We start from the raw sequence: 20,085 nt of genomic DNA, 5'->3' as shown, positions 1-20,085 counted from the left end.
TTTCAATGATAAAACTAAAGAGCATTGACGATGATCAATGATAAACTACAGAGCATTGGCGATTTTCAATGATAAAACTAGAGCATTGACGATTTTCAATGATTAAACTACTGTAACAGAGCATTGACGATTTTCAATGATAAAACTACAGATCATTGACGATTTTCAATGATAAACTACAGATCATTGACGATTTTCAATGATAAAACTACATAGCATTGACGATTTTCAATGATATAACTACAGAGAATTGGCGATTTTCAATGATAAAACTACAGCGAATTGACAGTAACCTAGTAAGCATAATGATATAAAACCACAGTAGTAACCTAACTAGAGAAAAAGGTACAGCATCTTCAACTTACTTTAAACTTTATGATAAAAAGTATAAGTTTATAAGTAGACAAAGGTCTGAAAAACTGCCATCCAAATAAACAAAACAGCAAAAAAATATATTGGACAAATAACATAGTTTCACAAGAAATATCATTCCGAGCTGTTAAAAGCTCTAAGCCGCTCGAGTCAAAAACAGTTGTAAATTTTAACAGAGACGACTTCAAAGAAACGCAAACAAGACTAAACACAACAAAGTACAGAAAACAACCTATTTAGAAGACCACATACGTGTTGCATGCGCATGAAAACATCTTGGGGTTAGATGATTTCTTGAAGATCTCGACCCTTTCCCTTTTTTAGTTTCTATCAGTAGAATGAAGAATGGCATTTTAAAAAAGAATAGCTTTTGTCTATATACTATCGGTCTTTTGGAGAGAAAAACACTGTAAAAGCAAAATAATAATCCAAATTCCTGAAAGCAAGCTAATTGAACTCTTACTAACTGTGGATACGAAAGCAACATTTTCGTTTTAATGATATGAAGTATTATTGGAAGTGATTTGGAACACTGTATTTTTTTTGCAGTAGAAATCAGTTAGCCTTTAACTCGAGTGATTTGCAGCTATAGACAGTTTCTGTTCCACTATCTAAATTTTGCTGAAATCCTTCGATCAGTTATATGCCTTAAACATAACTAAATTCATTAATCATCGGTACATGTTAATCCGTTAATACTAGTATATGCTATGATTTGACTGTTTGAATAAAAAATATTTTTGACACTGTCAAGTTAACTATACTAGGTTATAGGGATTTGTGGTGTTTTTGTTGTTTATTTGCTTTTTTATCTTACAACTTTGACGATGAAAAAATACAGGACCAGTAAAAACAGTTGCTGTAAGCAAAAATAACACAAACCACTTAACCCTAGCGGTAAACTGCTGTGCCCTCAAAGGTAGGCAGTTCTGGTTCGACTAATGACAGCCTCCTCTTTGCAAGTAAGACATTGGGTCATGTCACGATCGAGGAAAACAGTACTGAATTGTGACTAGATATTCCTTAACGCTTTAAAATATTGATGGAGTCTGTGAAACTTTCGAAAAGATGACTTCAACCGTAACACTACTATTTAAAACCCTGGGTTCCAATCTTCTAGAATAACTTGAACATTTACTTAACGCTGAGAAATTGAAAGAAACGACCATGTGCTTTTGATGTCTCTACACAATATAAAAAAGGAAGTGGTATGATTGCTAATTAGACAAATGTTCACCAGAAATAGAAGTAAGCAACAATGTTTCACTTATTCGACCTTCAACAACGAGGAACATTCATACCATTATAAAATTTGTTGCAACTATAGGCCACCGTACGGTCTTCAACAATGTGCAAAATCCATACCATTATATATTTTTGTAATGTCTTTAACATGTTTAACTTGAATAAAAATTGAGACTAGAAACAGGGAATGTTTCAAAGAAACAACAACACGACAATGACCAACGGAAAAGAAAGACAACTGGAACTCACTTTTAGAAATGTTATCGATTATCAAGTATTAAGTTACTTTGTATTTAGAAATCAAATTCATACCTATTAAACTATTATTTATTTTAAAGAGCTTACATGGTTGAGTGCATGGAGTGTATGGGCTCGAAAGTCTGTACAGAAAATATGTGTGATTTGCTTTTAAAGATTTCAACATGGAATAAATAAATAATACTGGATTTAAGTTTTTTTACATTCTCCGTAGTTTCTAACATTAGATGATATGTTAATATAAGATATAATGAGGTGTCCACGACTGAAAACAATTGCGATACTAGTATTTTGTGCATATTTGATTTCAATAGTGATTGCATTTTATTTACTGCATAATATGCATACTACACAAGATAGCAATTTCAATATACGACCAGAACAAGTGATTCGCCACATGAAAAGCCATAGAAGACCAGAACAACTTCGAATCGGTCATCCATTATTTGATAATTGTATGCAAAATCAAGATTACGAAGAACTCTTATTGCGACCATACCATACGATTAACAGTGTATATGTTTACTCGGCTTTCTTCGATAACCGCACTGGGATACCCCATGTACGAATGATATCAATGGTAAATGTTCGAGAAATGAAACAGAACAGTAACCTTTCATGTAAGTTTGCATATGGTGCTAATCAAGACAAGTTCTTTTCCGAACCGGTATTATTCTATGAAATGTGTGAAAACCACCATTTTACCCATGGTGGATGGATATTATCATGCAAAATACCAATAAATGAATTGAAGACCATTCCTTGTAATTTTGAAGTTATTAAAAATAATGACATATCACATGGTAATCATCTATCAACTATGATTCCATTGTTAAAGACGAGTTCGTATAGAAGAGAAAAAGAAAAGGAAGACAATGGAAAGTTTGGACTTTGTATTCCGCCGCTTTATGGCGATATAAAACCAACTCAGTTTCTTAAATTCATATCTCTAACAAATGCACTCGGCATAGATCATTTGATATTTTATGTGTACAATATTTCTTCGAATTTGAATTCCATATTAGAATATCTAGAGGACCGTAGTACCATTACCATAATCCCGTGGGTACTTCCGGTTGAAAGCAATCACGTTTGGTATTATGGCCAATCCGTTGCCATTAACGATTGCTTATACCGAGGAATGTTTTATTTCAAATATCTAGCATTAACGGATTTAGACGAATATATCGTCTCTCACAATTCAAAATATTCTTTGCGAAAATTGATAGAAATGAAAAAATCTACAGACAGACAAGTTGCAGCATTTAGATTCCGTACTGCATTCTTTATCAGAAATCCAGAAGCAAAAGGCAATACTACTTTTGATGTGCTCGAACATAATTATAGAACCGAGGGTACCAGTAAAATTCGTAGTAAGTTGATAGTCGAACCTTACAAAATATTTGAAGTAGGAATCCATCATGTAAGCAGGGCGTGGCCAGATAGTGAGAATTATACTTCATATGAGATGGATCCCGAAGATGCCATTGTGCACCATTACAGAACTTGTACATCAACCCTTGATCTAGCATGTACTTCATTTATAACAGACTCTACTATAAGAGACTGGCATAACTTCAATTTCATTACAAGGTACAACTCCCGTATGAAGGAACTCAAATCGGTTTTTAATATTACAGATGATACATAACTGTACTTTCTAGTATAGTCGCTTATATTTAAAAAAAAAAAAACGAAATATGGCACTTTTTTCAATATATGTCGTTCAAGTACAGAGTTTGTCTTGCGTTTTATTTATTCATCTTTGAAACCTGTATATTGCCCTTTTTCAATATCTGTCATTCAGTTTGTCTTTTGTTTTCTTTATTTATTTTGTTTACTAAAGATTTAATAACAGCTTATACTGTAAAATACTTGTTTATTGACATGAAACAATTGTAAATGTGACCCTACAACTTCGGACATTGTTCCCTTTTATTTCAGAGATTGATAAAACAAACCGAAAATGCATTAAAAACTATCTGAAATCGAAATTCAACAATACAATTTACAAATCTCAGGAGTAAGAAAACGGTCAATTGGTTTCGTTAGAGATGCGTTTCTTGTGCAAACTAGCTTTTAATAAAGTAAACCTCGTTAAACAAAATAAAACATAGTCATTTACGCACAGCTTACTGTACTTTTGTTGATAGTTTTCAGGCTGTTACTCTCTAAAAAGTCATAAACGAAATTTAATTCTAGATACATCAATACAAAAACTCTTTGTTTACAGTTTAGTAAGCACATCCAAAATGCTGAAAAAGCAATATTAATATAGATTAAGGATGCATTGTAAAATTAAGCGTTTGTATTAGATATATACATGTAAGTACACATACTACGATAAAATCACGGAAATACAAGGAAATGTCCAAGAATAACAGGTGCTTTTATTGTTGTTCTTCGTTGGAACATTTTATGGATCATGATGCAGTTTATTTGTGTTTGTGTGGTGAGTGTTACTTTTGCAAATACATTTTTCATGACAAAACAAGCAAGATAGTCATTTGTTCATGCACCGTTTTATAATAAAAGTTGATAAATATATATATAAAAACAACAACAAAAACAGTCTAAAGCAGGAAACTCTAGACTACTTGATTAAAATGAAGAATGACTTTGCGTACAACTTTGACAATACCATCATGAAATTCATCATAATTGAGTTTTTCAACATAAAAAGTTTGTTTTGATTTTGTTTGGTTATGTCATTATTTAGAACGATAAAGATTGCGAACATTCGATTAGAAAAATATTATATGTTGCTTTTGAAAGTTTGCATTGTAAGCTATACAGATGAACCCAGCCTTATATGTACAATGCATGACTTCTCAGCTGAAAGATTTCAATCGACAGTCAATCATGGCTTCAATGTCACTGATAAAGAGGTCTGATAATAATGATATAAATCTACGATATTTTAATGAAGTTTGAAACGCGGTGAAGTTCACCACAATTCTATGATATTGTTATGATTTTGTATTTCACAAAAAGGCTTTTGAAATTGTCTGAAGTGAAAGCCCCATTTTGATGAAAAGAAGTTTGTGATATTTGTTTTTGTGACAGCTAATATACATTCGAGTTCACTGAAACTGGTATTGATCTATATATGAACGACGTGCATTTATCGCCCTGAATATAACACTGACCTCAAACTTATGTTTAAAAAAAGACAAAGGATTACTCTTAAATCGAAATTTGGAGTGAAAATCCTCATGATAACAATGACAAATACCAGACAGTTTGAGACGAGAGAAGTAATATTTCAACATTGGGTGTAGAGATGTTACAAGAAGATACTGGTCTCAACGTCAATGTTAAACGGAAAACCATTATACAAAAAACCAAAAGACATCATGGCCATTCGTGAGTACTGAAAGTAGTTTTAAGAATAAAATGGAAAGCAACTGTCTTTTATCTGTTTCTACCGGATTGTAAACACGTTCATTTGTGCAAACACCAAGAGACAATACTCCATCATCCACAGGAAAGCACTTTTTATCAAGTTAAGACAACAACAAAAATTGGTAATTTTGTCTTATACTTTTCTGTTCGAGGCAGAATTCAAAATCTTATTTCTAACCATGTTTATAATGTACTCTTATTGATGAAAAAATTACACTGAGATAAACGAAACTTCTTTTTCTAAAGATTTTATTAGTAAATAAAGAAACACACAAAACAGAAGTCTCTGAGTCATATTTTGTTTAAATCTGAAAGTGAAATATGCTAGCAAGCACGAAAGTAGCATACACAGCGAAAAAATCAAGAACAAAGGATTTGATCTATAAAGATGAGGTTAAAACTGAGGAAGAATTAAAGCTTCAAACTTTTCTACAAAATCCTGTCTTTGAAAGATGGGAGAAAAGAACGGAATGTTAGTTGTGTTGATTTGATTCCTGAACAGATTAATTAGGTGCTGGTAAAATTATTCATTTTCTATTGTCGAATGCATGTTACTGAAATGCAAAACTACTCACCTCTTTTGCAATTTAAAAATTCAGAGCGTTTCCGAGAGTGCAAATTGAGCCGAAGAGTGTTGTTTTGTTATCACATTTTTCAGACTCAGAACAGACCATTTGTATTCTGCTTGTAATCTGTTGGCGCGGAATTCAAATTTGTTTTAATTTTTCAAGTTTAAAAAAGTCCATTGAAAGCTTAATAGCGCAGATCGATGATTTCAAAACAACCCGGCCGTTCGTGATTAATACGCATCCCATGTCAGGTATTGAGACGATAAAGTTGAATTCAATGCTTCATATATACGTGGTGAGTGCCACGTTCATTGCACGCCAAAGAAGCCTTGTAACAACTTTTTGAAGCGTATGTAGGTGTCCGTATCAAATTTGGTTTCAGCCCTTGGAAACTACAAGTATTAAATCATTTCTTCATACTTGATCAACAGCTGAATAGAGTTGTTAAAACCAGGGGCGGATCCAGCCATTTTGAAAAGGGAGGTTCCTAACCCAGGACAAAGGGGGGTTCCAATTACATGTCCCCATTCAAATGCGTTGATCGTCCAAATAAAAGGGGGGTTCCAACCCCCGGACCCCCTCCCCTCTGGATCCGCGCCTGAGAACATTTATATTAAACTGTTTAATTATGTCGGTTGTAAATTGTTTTGACTCGAACTATTACATCATAACAAATGTAACAGATAATTCGATAATTCAGCTTGTTTTAATATGATGTAAGTCAACTTAGGCAGGTCCGGGATTATATGCAATATATTGGTATAAGTAAATAAATATATTGAGTACAACGGAATTTACTAAATTTTAACTTTAAGATATATAAATCAATATTTCAATGTAACAATCATTCATTAAAAGTACTTTCATCTAGAACGTCAATAAAGTTATTTTCAACTGAAATTCAAATATTAGAAACGTGCATTATATATTGAAGAATTATTACTGATTTTGGACTTAAATGGAACCAAAAGAATTTTACCGAAAACCAATTTGGTATTGTGTAATCGTCTAAAAGTGATTCATTCCACTGAAATTCTGAGAGAGAAAAAGACATGTTTGGACTGTTTTATTGTAAGTATATTTCTTGCGTGTAAAACAATTGATTGATTACTTTATTTTACGTCGCATCGATCAACATTTGGAAAAACATTTCCGCGTTTGTGCAACTTTCTTCCTATGAAACATAAGGTACAGCTAGCTTTACTGTAAACTGTTTTGTTGGTGTCAAGTGCTATTATTTTAAATCTTCTGAGACAAAATATTATAGGTTGCAGCGACGGTAGAGGCTGACTTGAATGGTAAGATGCCTTTTGATTCATGCTAATTACATGATATTTTTGTTTTCATTTATTCCAACATTTTGTTTTCGATATTTTGGCTAAAAGGAAGGTCAAGAGACAAACAAACTAATAGGTATACCCAAGTAATAATGCGCACGTGCAGGAACTAAAATAAATGCCAGTCTCTGTGGAAATCCTTTCGTTAAAACATTTATAGGAAAACAAAATAATGTTATAGGGGTGCTGTCATTATATAGAAGTTCCGACACAATATTTGTTTTAATTGGAACTTGAGAAATATTCTGGAATGCGATTAACTTCTACTATACTTCAACAACAACAACAACAACAACAACAACAACAATACTTTATTTTAAGAGGGTTACACATTTAGCTATATAACTAATCTTCCCTGAGGCCCTCATATATACTGATAATGAACATTTGATTAATGGATATACACCTAGTAATGGACATTTGATATTACACTATTTGTAACTAACGGAATGAAGGGTGTAAAATATTTGCTACAAGAGTTGTCAGAAATTAATATGAAACAGTTTATTAATAAGAAATTTTTCACTTTAAAATACGGAACTTAGAATGCGCTCCGTGTCTGTGTATGGCTTTACAGATCTTTCATAACTTCCGGTTATTTTATTTAATGAAAATCCAGTTTTTCAACTCTAAATGTTTTACCTGTGAAAATGCAAAGGCTACAATGAATTCATTTGATTCACAAATTTTGGAATAAAGTAAAAACTTGAGATGTCAGACAAACCATTGGTCATAGATGTCAATGGTCATGATAGCAACGATTGCCTTGAAAATGGAATGGATAACGATTTGCTCAGTCCTAGGGATGCCCCAAAGCCATGTATGTTTACAAAGTAACATTTCGTTGATTTAACATTAGGGAACGCTCTGTTAATTTAGTAGTGGTTATGTTTAAATTTAGATATTTAGAGATCTGTAGTGATACCAGCTGCAGAACATGCAGAACTGTAGTCCAGATTACTCTGACGTTCAACGGCTGAACATTTTACCAGACAAGCTGGGGCTGTGGGACGTCAGAGCTCGTCCCAAATCAAAAAGTGAATATTTGCCTATTCAAAATAGATGCACTGATTAATATAATAATATAAACTTCACAATCCCTTTCTCCCTCACAAATGTTTAATTTTTTCATCTATCAATATACATGATATAATAAAAAAAAATCTGCTCGTATATTGAAAAAATGTTCTTTATATATAATTAAAAACAATGTTTTCTTGTCGCTAAATAGTCTTCTTGGTGCTTCTTTTTATTCTTCTTGTCGGTTCTTGACACTTCTTGTCACTTATTAGTCAGACCTGATAAATATGATACAATCTGCCTTCGAAAGAAGTATGCATTTTTGTTATGGTACTTTTTTTTCTGTTGAACTAATCATCTAATCATGCAATCTTCTTCCCAGGCCATTTTAGCTTACCACACTATTTTTTTTCCCCCATCATGCTGTTTTAATATCTGCGAAGCTATAATTATTTTGAATTGGCCCTTGCAGATTTAATCACTCTAAATTGCCTCTATCATTTGTCTATTGTCCAACTTGAAGAGATTACAATTAAAGGTGATTTAAATTTTAAGAACATAAGTGGTAATTATCATCTAACCAGAGACCAGCATTATGTATATACATGTACCTGTATTATAAATAACTCTGTTCTAATTTCTATATTAACTTATAATTGATTTGAAATAAACATGTCATGATGATAAAGTGCTGCGCATGCTGATTAATTAAAGAGACAGAAAATAAAATCCATTATCATACCTATATTCTTCAAGTAGTCTGAGTTTGTTTTATTTTGCTTATTAGCAATGATTAGTATTTCAGTTGTTTTTCTTCCTTTTTTAGCTCACCGGGCCCAAAGGACCAAGTGAGCTTTTCTCATCACTTGGTATCTTTCATCGTTGTCTGTTGTGGTTTTTACAATATATTCTTCTTTCCTGACACTACTGGGCCAAATTTAACCAAACTTGGCCACAATCATTATTGGGGTATCTAGTTTAAGAAATGTGTCCAGTGACCCGGCCAACAAACCCAGATTGCCATCATGGCTAAAAATAGAACATAGGAGTAAAATATAGAGATAATTGTACATGTTGTAAGCAGCAAGAATGTTCAGTAAGGTAAGATCTACAAACACATCTCCATCATGTCCATCTCCAAAAACAGAATTTTGTCATGAATCCATCTGAGTCCTTTGTTCAATATGCACATAAGACAAGGTGATCGACACACTAAAGAGCCTCTAGTTAATTATTGCAAAGTGATTTTATTAATTTTTTTGAAGCAAGGAAAGTGTTTAAGATTATAACACACACTAACATATGTATACATTTGTACATGTATGTAGGTCACATACATTTCTTGCATACATATGTCATGTATCTTTATTTCCCTCCTAATGAAAACTGCACACATCATGTTTTGTCAACACACTAAGCTCATTAACAAAACTTTAATACTCTAATGAAAGATTGAATAAAGGTTCAAAAGAATATATATAAAGAATAATTACTTAATATCAGGGTTCTTTTGAGGCACTCACACCACATCTTCCTATATCTATATCTATGGCAGGTCCAGCAGTGAGAAGATGAAATTTTATTGATACATGTATATATATGATATTATTTCAGTCTGCATGACAAAGTAGAGCAGGGAAATGACATCAGATTTAGATTATTCTTTAACTTCGTTCAGTTGATATAACTTCTTACCTCTTTGATGCCTCTTTGGACTTACAAGTTTTTAAAATGTTCCAGACAGATTTTAATGAGTTAAGGACTAATGGACTCACCTTACCAAGAACTCTGATTAGTTTACTTACTTATTTCTTTTATTCAGCTATGCCATGGTTTGGTATGGACATTGGAGGAACACTTACCAAGTTGATATATTTTGAACCTAGTGATATGATGGAATTAGAACAACAAGGGGAAAAAGAAACGCTAAAAACTATACACAGGTACTTGGTCGGCAATATAGCCTACGGAAATACAGGTATTAGAGACACACACCTTGAAATGACAAATCAGCAGATTGGTGGTAAAAAAGGAACATTACATTTTATACGATTTCCTACCAGTGAAATGAATGCATTCATTAATTTAGCCAAATCTAAAAACTTTTCAACTTTAGCATGTGCAATATGTGCAACTGGAGGTGGTGCATATAAGTTTGAAATGGAATTCAAACAGGTAGGTCAATATATAAATTAAAACAGGTATATAAATTAAACCTTTAATGAAACAGTCATTTGCCTATGATATAATTACAACAACATAAAAGAAAATAAGAAAATCGGAAATCAAATGAAAAAACATACAGGAATTATTAAAAAAAAGAAGTTTTAAGCAAGGAAATAAAATGTTCATCTCTTTAGAAACAGTTTATTTAAATAAGCAATAATTGAACATTAAATTTAAAGTAGAGTAAGAGCCTTGGGTAATGATTGGTCAATGAATAATTTGATTTGTTAAGGTCAAAAGGCTAAATTCAATTTTTTGGTTTGTTAATTTCTTAAATTATGGATATCATCAAACTCAAGTCCAATCTTATTTAGGGGTGACTTGTAATTGATCATGTTGATATTTATTTTTTCAGAGAATTAATTTAACACTACATAAGTTTGACGAACTAGACTGTCTCATCAAGGGTATTCATTATATAGATCGTAATTTTCCATTAGAATGTTACTATTGGAAGGATGCCGACAGTGACAAACCAAACAGCTCAAATAAAGTTCCGTTTGACTTCCATAATCCTTATCCTTACCTGGTTGTAAATATAGGATCAGGCGTCAGTATCTTAGCTGTTCGAGGACCATTTGATTATAAAAGAGTATGGGGATCAAGGTAAAATATACTAAATAAATGTGTTTATAAATATTACACTGTTCCTAAATAAACATGTAATAAATACTGAGAAAATCATATGAATTTACAGGCAGATTTTCAGTTTGATGAACCAATTAAATATGTTTACATTATGAACAAACTTGTTCGAGAAGAAGATTTTAATGCCTATCTTGGTGAGTTTTCAACAGGATCACAAGAATTATAAGTGATGCTTAGGCAAAACACTTTGTTTTCTGAGGTTGTTAATTTTGGAGTACTATGGATTTATTATTTAGTGGGTGCCAGTTTCATGGATTTTTTTGTATATAAGAAAACCACAAATTTAAATGATAGTTTAAGTACAAAAATAAATGAACCAATGCATAGTATTAACGTTTTATTAGTGGAATTTAAATATACTGCTTGTTATTTTTTAATAAAGGGTCGGTGGTAAACTTAAAAAAAAAAAAAATATATAACGGAAAGACAAGGGATATGGATATCCATCCATGAGACAAAATCAGTACATACACTGCAAATAAACACTAAAAAGCAAAGGAACAGATATTTAATTGCTATTCTTCATCTAAAAATCACATTGAGGCCCGTCATCATGGAGCAAAAAAACTTTCTACAAGTGTATGGCAGCCCCAAGCACAGTTTATTTGAGTTGAATTCTTTGCCAAAAAATATATATATGTTTATTTTTTATATTAGTTTAGGTGGAGGAACATTCCTAGGTTTATGTTGTTTATTAACTGGCTGTACTACTTTTGAAGAAGCCATAGCGTTAGCTGCTGAAGGAGACTCACATAAAGTAGACAAGCTAGTCAAAGATATATATGGTGGAGACTATAGCAGATTTAACCTCAAAGGTGCAACTGTAGCTAGCAGGTAAAGTTCTTAAATAATTCTCAAATCGCTTTATGAAAATAAGTTGTGGTCATGGTGGTATGATTGCCAATGAGACAACTCTCCACAAGAGACCAAATGATACAGAAACTTACAACTATAGATCATAGTATGGCCTTCAACAATGAGCAAAGACCATCATGCATAGTCAGCTATAAAAGGCCCCGAACTGAAAAATTCAAAACAATTCAAAAGAGAAAACTCAAAGGCTAAGACAAATCAATTAAAAACAAATGTGTAACACATATATACAAACGACAACCACTGAATTACAAGCTCCTGACTTAGGACAGGCACATACATATAGGGGGAGGGGGAACAAATTAAAGCATTTCAAAAATACATATACATGTACAATGAAATCCATCATTGAATAAGTAATTTTATCTCTAATTTCAGTTTTGGTCAAATGAATATAGAAGAGAAAAGAGAGCAAGCTTCCAAAAGTGATTTAGCTAGATCAACCCTTGTAACAATAACCAACAATATAGGTTCTATAGCGAGAATGGTCGCTACAACAGAGGTATGCATATAAAGAATAAAGATTTTGTTTTACAGAGATTGTAAACAATTTACAGTAATGCCATACAAACAACTGTTGGTGAAGATGCAATCTTTTCAAAAGTACTGTAAATTCAGAAATAATTGAACTAGCTAACATTTCAATATTGAAAAAAATACAAAAATGAAAACTTAAATTTTTGTTTGTAGGAACTTGCATTCAAATTTAAAGCAAAGAAACATTGGCTGCAATTTTATTGATTTAACCATTATAGCAAAAAGACCTGGGAAATCTTAAATTTTTATTCTTACAAATAAAGGACAGATTTTCATGTTTGATTTCAAAAAAAGTAAAATAATTTAAAGCAGTAGGTGTATGTGGTTTCTTGAATTTGGATTTAAGGACAAGAAAGTTGTTATTAGTATACAGCTTTCACAAAATATATGCAATATAATCTAGTTTTATTTTTTATTTTTTCAGAAAATAGATAAGGTTGTGTTTGTAGGAAACTTTCTACGTGTAAATACTATATCAATGAAGTTATTAGCCTATGCTATGGAATATTGGTCAGATGGTGCTCTAAAAGCTTTGTTCTTAGAACATGAGGTTTGTGAAAAAATAATGATTAATAAAACTATTCAATAGTTGTTTTAACAAGTGGTGATGATAAAATAGTTCCTTCCCTTAGGCTTAGCACTATGCTCAAGATTACTATGTTTGTTTAGTTTGTGCTCCAATTCTCATCAATAACTAGATTTTAATGGATTAACTTTAGGAGTATTGACTACAAATAAAATAATAACATTAAAACCAGGGTTGCATTGATTATTGTTATCATTATTTATAATAAAATAAAAGTAAATAGCATAAATTGATTGTTGTACATTTTGTACTTTAAAATTATTGAAATAGTGATCGGAAGTAACAGTTTTAAAGTTTGCAAATTAGCTAACTCATTAATCTTTTCTAGTTGCTGTTTCTTGCTTTAAAAGTACACAATTAAACAGCTGTAAAGGGAAAGTTTACCAGTAGCAGAGAAATTATTAAAAAAGAAATAATCCTGTTTTGTCGAATTTGATCCAGAGCTAAAAATGTCAAGAACAAAACTTGCATATCACATGACACCATATGAAACCAAGCTATATCATTTTATGTCATTTTTTGTGATACATTCTTATTTCCTTTGTTTTTTTCTGTTTGACAAAAACTTTTTATGCCTCATTTTTGGCATTTTGTTTTCTGGTCTGTGGGTCCATCTGTTCGTTCGTCCTTTCATCAGTCCCTTTGTCTGTCTGTCCAGCTTCAGGTTCAAGTTTTTGGTCAAGGTAATTTTTGATGAAGTTGAAGTCCAATCAACTTGAAACTTAGTACACATGTTCCCTATGATATGATCTTTCTAATTTTAATGCCAAATTAAAGATTTTCCCCCATTTTCACGGTCCACTGAACATAGAAAATAAACTCATCATAGATACCAGCACTAAATTTAATATATACGCCAGACGGGAGTTTCGTCTACAAAAGACTCATCAGTGAAGCTTGAATCTGGTACCAAGTTACTGAGCATTGAAAACCAAAATTCCTAAAAGTTTTGCCAAATACAGCTAAGATAATCTATGCCTGAGGTAGAAAAGCCTTAGTAATTCAAAAAATTCCCAAATTTTGTAAACAGTAAGTTTATAAATATAACCATATCAATAACAATTCATGTCAGCACAAAAAGTGCTAGTGATAGTGCATGTGGGGCATTCAAGTACTGGGAACACATTCTATTTGTATAATGTCTGGCATATAAAATGAAATTGTAATTACATAATTCTTAGCAACTATTTTGAAATACTCTATATGAATTAAACAGAATTTTTCTCAAAATTATAAAAAAAGTCTAAAATGAAAAAAATGCAATAATAAATGTAAGGATTAATTACTGAATTAACATTAGCTATTTGTTAAATTAAAATATTATAATGTTGATTGAATTTGATGAAGACAATTGATTTAGCAATGATTCAACTTAAAAAAGAATTTAGTATATTTGATATATTCTATGCAAAGTTTATGTGGTACCTGATCACGGTAAGAAATTACTACAACTTGATTCAATAAGACTTAAATAGGTTTTAAAGGTTTAAAGCTGATTCTCCTGATATTCTCAAAATGCCAATAACATTCAAATATATTTTTTTTCCATTTCAGGGTTACTTTGGTGCAATGGGTTGTATAATGGAGTATGTTTCTATGAGTCAAAATTTCTCTAATATTAATTAGCATTTAATAACAATGAACTGTGATACTTGTGGGACCATTATGGAAGTCAGAAGTGGTAAAATTCTGAAAAAAGTTGTCATCACGCTTGAGATGAGATGAACATACTTCTGGGTTTAGTCTTTTAAATTGTTTTAATGGGCATGATTGTATGACAGATAGTCAACAAAATAGTTTGTATCAAACATTTATATGGGATAAATGTTTGAGGGATGACTTATTCAAGTATGTATGTATGTAAATTTCGGCATAATCACACTGTATTTCTTACTTTGTTTTAAATCACATTACTTACAGAGTTATTTCCCTTGCAAACTTGAATGTTTTACAAGGCAAAAAAATGAACCATTTTTGTTTATTTTCAATTTCAGCATGTACTTAAACATCTTTGCACAGACAGACATATTATAGTTGACATGATCATTTTATTGTCTGAATTTAGTAAACAAAAATTAAAAAAAATGTTTTAGTGTAAAATTCTTCAGAAGATGTTCACCTGCAATTGTAACTGATGGCTAATGAGTTCTCTGTCTTCTTTTATCATATGCATTAACATGCATTCAATGCATCAAGGCAGACAACTCTAATTAACTTTCAATTAAAGGTGTTTTTATACAGAAATGGATAAAAAGAAAATGTTACAGTCACAGATATTATACTGTTTGAAATATTTCTTTTCATCAATTACAATAAACTTTGTCATTGTTTAAAAATGCAAAAATAGAATAATTCAGTAAAAGATATTAATATTTTTGAAATTTTTCATTTCATCACTTAAAAAACCCGTAAAAAACCTGTCATGTCATGGTTTTCAGCATGTAAAATTTTGATCAATCTCCTACTTAAATTTTATGTAGCATAGTCTTCCAGTTATTGTTTTTATATTAGACAATTCATTTTTGTAAGAGGCTTGAGTGATGTTTTTATAGAGAGTGATGACTAATTTTATTTCACTTTGTAAAAACAACTACCGGTCTTAAAAAAGTCCAGGTTTTTTTTAGATATTAAGAATTAAAAACAAATATAGATAACTGAGATTATTGATAGTGCAATTCTGAATAGAGATTTGAGATATGTTGCATATAGATTTTTTCCCCCAAAAATTCCTACTTTTGGTTTGCTGTATTATGTTTGTTTCTGACAGTAAGGCTGAACGTGAGTGAAAGGTACAAATCATTAGTGTATTCTTAGCAAGGGAAATAACTCTCAAAAATAGAACTTTACTGTGTTAAATCAAAAGGGGTATATTAATTGATTTGTTTTGGTCTTACTGTTTTGATATATTTGTACCAGTATTTTATACTGCATGGGTTACACTATATAGATTTTATTACATAAAAAAGCTATTTGGGTTCAAGGTTTTTCTTTTATTACAATGCATTTACTAGTTTTAAAGCGATATGTCAAAAGATCTGTTTTAATTTTTTTTGTCAGTTTGACATCGGTTAAAAAACAAATCAGTTTTGTTTGCCTTTAACATTTTCATTCATCTTATAAATTGTAATAAAATCCTTTTTAATCTTTAAATTTATAGCTGTTTGTGAACTAAGCACAAAACAATAGAAATCAAATTTTTGGCAGCTGGTTTTTAATATATCAACTTTAAAGGGGTTATTTTGCATCTTGTTTTTGTATAATTTTTGTATCTGCTTCAAAATGTTGAGAGTCTAGTGTCATTCATAATAATCAGTGCATCAGTTAGTTATTTTATTTAATTGCATCACAATAGTGTTAATACAATTCAAGGTATAAGACAACGAAAAATACAACTGAGATTTATATTTTAAATAAGTTTTCCAAAATAATTGATTTTGATCATTCGTTATTACATACACAAAAGCATGAATCATAAATGAAATCTGTTGCGTACAGAAGTTTTTAAAATCTCTCTTTTTCTATTTGTTATCAAGAAGTCGAGGTGATCATTCCATGTTTAATTGTTTATATGTGATTTATTTTATATATGATTTGTATAGTTATTTAAGGTGGAACCTAACACTACAGGGAGATAACTCTGTAAATCAGCTAAACGTTTTAATTACGTTGTGTTGTTTAAGGGATATTAAGCTTCTCAATAATCAAAATGAGTGTTTGTCAAACTGCTATATAACCAGTGTAATTTTTCTGATAAAATGGTTATAAATTTTTATATTTTTGTCAAACAGTTAAAGTAAATACTTAGTCAAAATTTTAAGAAAATTAAACTAGCCAAATTAATTTTAGTTAAAATGTGGGGTACCACCTTAAGATACACAGAATTAGTGAGAATATAGTTTGTCTTTTATTTATTGGATTTACGTTGTGTTTGATCATCATTGTCTTTAAACCATTTCACCAGCTTTCTCAATTTTTCATATCTCATTCAACAATGGTCAAATAAAATTTATATATAAGTATATATAATGTTAATTATATTCACAAATACCTTTAAAACGAACTAGAATCAGCATAAAAAGACTATACTCTTTATTCAACTTGTTTACAGTTAAACACATTTTCCTGTATACAAAACTTTGAAATTTTTGAAAAACTAAGGATTTTCTTATTCCAGGCATAGATTCCCTTAGCCGTATTTGGCACAACTTTTTGGAATTTTGGATTCTCAATGCTCTTCAACTTTGTACTTGTTTGGGTTTATAAATATTTTTGATTTGAGCGTCACTGATGAGTCTTATGTAGACGAAACTCGGTCTGGTGTACTAAATTATAATCCTGGTACCTTTGATAACTATTTGTCTATTGAAATAAATATTCAATGATGAATTGCTTGGCAACTCTGAAACCTGCTGGTATTAATAGTGTCTATCCCCCAATGGTAATTGAAAATGATTGCCAGTTATATTGTTAAAGGTCAGTGTCTTCCTGTACCCAAAAATTCTGATAACAATGATAAAGCAAAGGGTAGCTTAAGTGGTGTAAATCACTAAAAACAAAATTCTATGAAAAATTCTAACATCTTGCATTTGTTTAGAGTGATGTGTTAGTGTAGATATATATAAGAAGATGTGATGTAAACTTGGAAACTTGTATTTTATATTTTTTACAGCAATTTAAAAAAAAAAATTGCTGTGAAAAGGTATGAGTGTCAATTGGACATCTGCATTCAAGTCACCTTAAAAGTAAACCTTTATAGTCTTCAACACAAGAGCATTGGCTGACATCCATCAGCAAGCTATAAAAGAGCCAAAATGTCTGGTGTAAAACGATTCAAACAGGAAAACCACTTGGGTTTGGTTTGTTGTACTGTCCAAAATGTTTAGTAATTCCTGATATCTCTTTCAAGTATGTATTATCTGCACATCTTGTGGCAAGGATTTCCATTAAATTCCAAAACAGGAAGCTGCATTTATTTTCACTAGGCATTCTTACAAAAATCTGAAATACTATTCCATCCATCATTAAGCTCAAAATTGATTTGAAACACAATTAAGAACTTATGAATTTCTTATAAATCTTATTATAAATCTTGATAAATTTGAAGAGCACAGTATTTAAAGGAGATTGAAGTCAATTGAATGCAATTATAAATCGTTCAACAGTAATTGTTACTCATCATAAATTCATCTTTCTATTTTATTTCTATTTCATTTTTGTTTTTTTTGTTTGTTACATTATTTTTTTAGAAGTGTTTATTTCTTTTTTTACAACATTTCATATTGAGTTATTTAGTAGTTGCAAAAATGCAATATACACAGCCTTCATTCATTGGCTACATGATTATACTCTATTTAAAAAAAAAGATATTTTGAGTGCATTTCTGGACAGTTTGAATAAGCTTAGTGCCAATAGAAGGAAAATTGTCTATAGTGTGTTTCTTAATTTGTTTATACAAATTTTCAACAGTTGGTTTTCATCATTTTATGTGAGATGTGTACTATTTATTACAATTTAAATTAGATGAAATATATGATAAATTTACATTAAAAAAATTATACTAGTGTTTATATCATCAGAAACTGAGAATGACTAAGTACAAGGATATAAGGAAATACACATTCATTCAAGACCATTTGGCTTGCAATGGTACCAAGTTAATTGAAATCCAACCAGAAGTGATCTCGAATATAATTTTTTCAACAATCATAACATATGAAATACAAATCATTGAAGGTAACATATACTTCCATGATACTTAATTCAAGTGCTGCATTGTGTAATAGGGTTCAGATTCATCAAGGGAGACTGGTACAAAAAATGACCATAAGGGTACTCACCTTAAGGCATAATTTGTTATTCATCTGTTCACTTGTTATTTACTATCTTTGACTCTTTGTATGTTACTATAAGAAAAAGAGTGTGTCATGGAAAAAGTACTTTGGTTATAGCAAATTCAGTTGGTTGGAAGACCTTACTGTTACTATGATATGAAAAAAATGCTTCTTTATTTATTTAATGGGTACAGGGTTTATTTTATGTAATGATTATTTATACCATATCCTTGTTTTGCACCATCATGTATCAAACTAATTGTCCATATGTACCTTTCTGTTCAAATAATAGGTGTCATTGTTGATTTAAGGGAATAGCCATTGTGGTCAAGAAATGGACCTGGTAATATGTTTGTGTGTACCATATTAAAAATAAAAATGCTTTGTCATATATTATATGTAAACAGAATTCAGATTTGTAGATATGTAGAAGAAACTAGTTATGTAGAATTATACAACCAGACTATAGATTGAAATTTATACAATCAGACTTTAGAATTATAGAATAAAACAATCCGACTTTAGATATGTAGAAATCATTCTAACCAGGCAGCTTAATCTTAATTGACTATAATTACCTGTTTTCCTACATGTGGTCATGGTTCTCTCTGAACACTCTGGCTTCTTCAACCAATAAAAATGGTCAACACGGCCCACGTTATAGTTAAAACTGTTGAGAGTGGTGTTAAACACTATCAATCAATCTGAACACACAGAAAGGATCAGAGAGCATAGACATTTTTCACCCCAAAGAACAACTTTTTTTCAGACATATTTGTAATATATGGTATATTTGTGGCAAAGACCACATTGTAATTATGGCCATTCAAATGTCTGACATAGGTAATAAATTTTATATTATTTTTTATTCAGTTTTGTATAATTTATTGTACAATTTTATTATCATTATGGTTTGAAAAGAAAGGATGATAAATCATGTAGTTATGTTTTTATTTCCACAATGATTGTGGTTGCAAGCAATTGATTAATGTATGTCCTTTTCCGAGAACCACAAGTTATTTTATATGCTAATATTATATCTGACCATATCTAGATAAAACGAAAACACACATCAGATGGCGCTGAAAGCACAATAGCACTTAAGAGTTCATTTGGGGGGGGGGGGGGGGGGGGGGGGAATCACAAAACTACCGAGGAAATTCAAAACGGAAAGTCCC

The 20,085-nt window shown here is 30.9% G+C and overlaps 2 protein-coding genes across 5 annotated transcripts; both read left to right on the top strand.

The window, feature by feature from the left end:
* Positions 1-1,723: 1,723 nt before the first annotated feature.
* LOC134713703 (beta-1,4-galactosyltransferase galt-1-like) lies at positions 1,724-3,640 on the top strand. The gene has a single exon (XM_063574995.1). The coding sequence runs from the start codon at positions 2,126-2,128 to the stop codon at positions 3,524-3,526; it is 1,401 nt and encodes a 466-aa protein (XP_063431065.1). The 5' UTR covers positions 1,724-2,125; the 3' UTR covers positions 3,527-3,640.
* Positions 3,641-6,693: 3,053 nt separating this feature from the next.
* On the top strand, positions 6,694-19,841 carry LOC134714544 (pantothenate kinase 3-like). Of its 4 annotated transcripts, none has more exons than XM_063575882.1 (7): positions 6,694-6,920; positions 10,029-10,381; positions 10,788-11,038; positions 11,738-11,914; positions 12,332-12,455; positions 12,915-13,040; positions 14,631-19,841. In XM_063575882.1, the coding sequence occupies exons 1-7, from the start codon at positions 6,902-6,904 to the stop codon at positions 14,700-14,702; spliced, it is 1,122 nt and encodes a 373-aa protein (XP_063431952.1). In that variant the 5' UTR covers positions 6,694-6,901; the 3' UTR covers positions 14,703-19,841. The 4 variants fall into 4 exon arrangements, with proteins under 4 accessions (XP_063431952.1, XP_063431953.1, XP_063431951.1 ...); XM_063575883.1 differs by lacking the exon at positions 6,694-6,920 and adding an exon at positions 7,019-7,147; XM_063575881.1 differs by lacking the exon at positions 6,694-6,920 and adding an exon at positions 7,751-8,006.
* Positions 19,842-20,085: the final 244 nt, after the last annotated feature.

Source organism: Mytilus trossulus, chromosome 4, assembly GCF_036588685.1.
Source record: "Mytilus trossulus isolate FHL-02 chromosome 4, PNRI_Mtr1.1.1.hap1, whole genome shotgun sequence".
NCBI lineage: Eukaryota > Metazoa > Mollusca > Bivalvia > Mytilida > Mytilidae > Mytilus > Mytilus trossulus.
Note: the sequence above shows the minus strand (reverse complement) of the source record. Positions and strands in the feature narration are given on the sequence as shown.

What these genes read in the sequence shown, in the direction of transcription:
- LOC134713703 (XM_063574995.1), top strand. Translation starts at nt 2,126, where the DNA reads ATGAGGTGTCCACGACTGAAAACAATTGCGATACTAGTATTTTGTGCA.
- LOC134714544 (XM_063575881.1), top strand. Translation starts at nt 7,898, where the DNA reads ATGTCAGACAAACCATTGGTCATAGATGTCAATGGTCATGATAGCAAC. An exon ending in TTGAAATGGAATTCAAACAG is followed by an intron (nt 10,382 to 10,787) that starts GTAGGTCAATAT and finishes TTATTTTTTCAG; the next exon opens with AGAATTAATTTAACACTACA. An exon ending in GGTGCAACTGTAGCTAGCAG is followed by an intron (nt 11,915 to 12,331) that starts GTAAAGTTCTTA and finishes CTCTAATTTCAG; the next exon opens with TTTTGGTCAAATGAATATAG.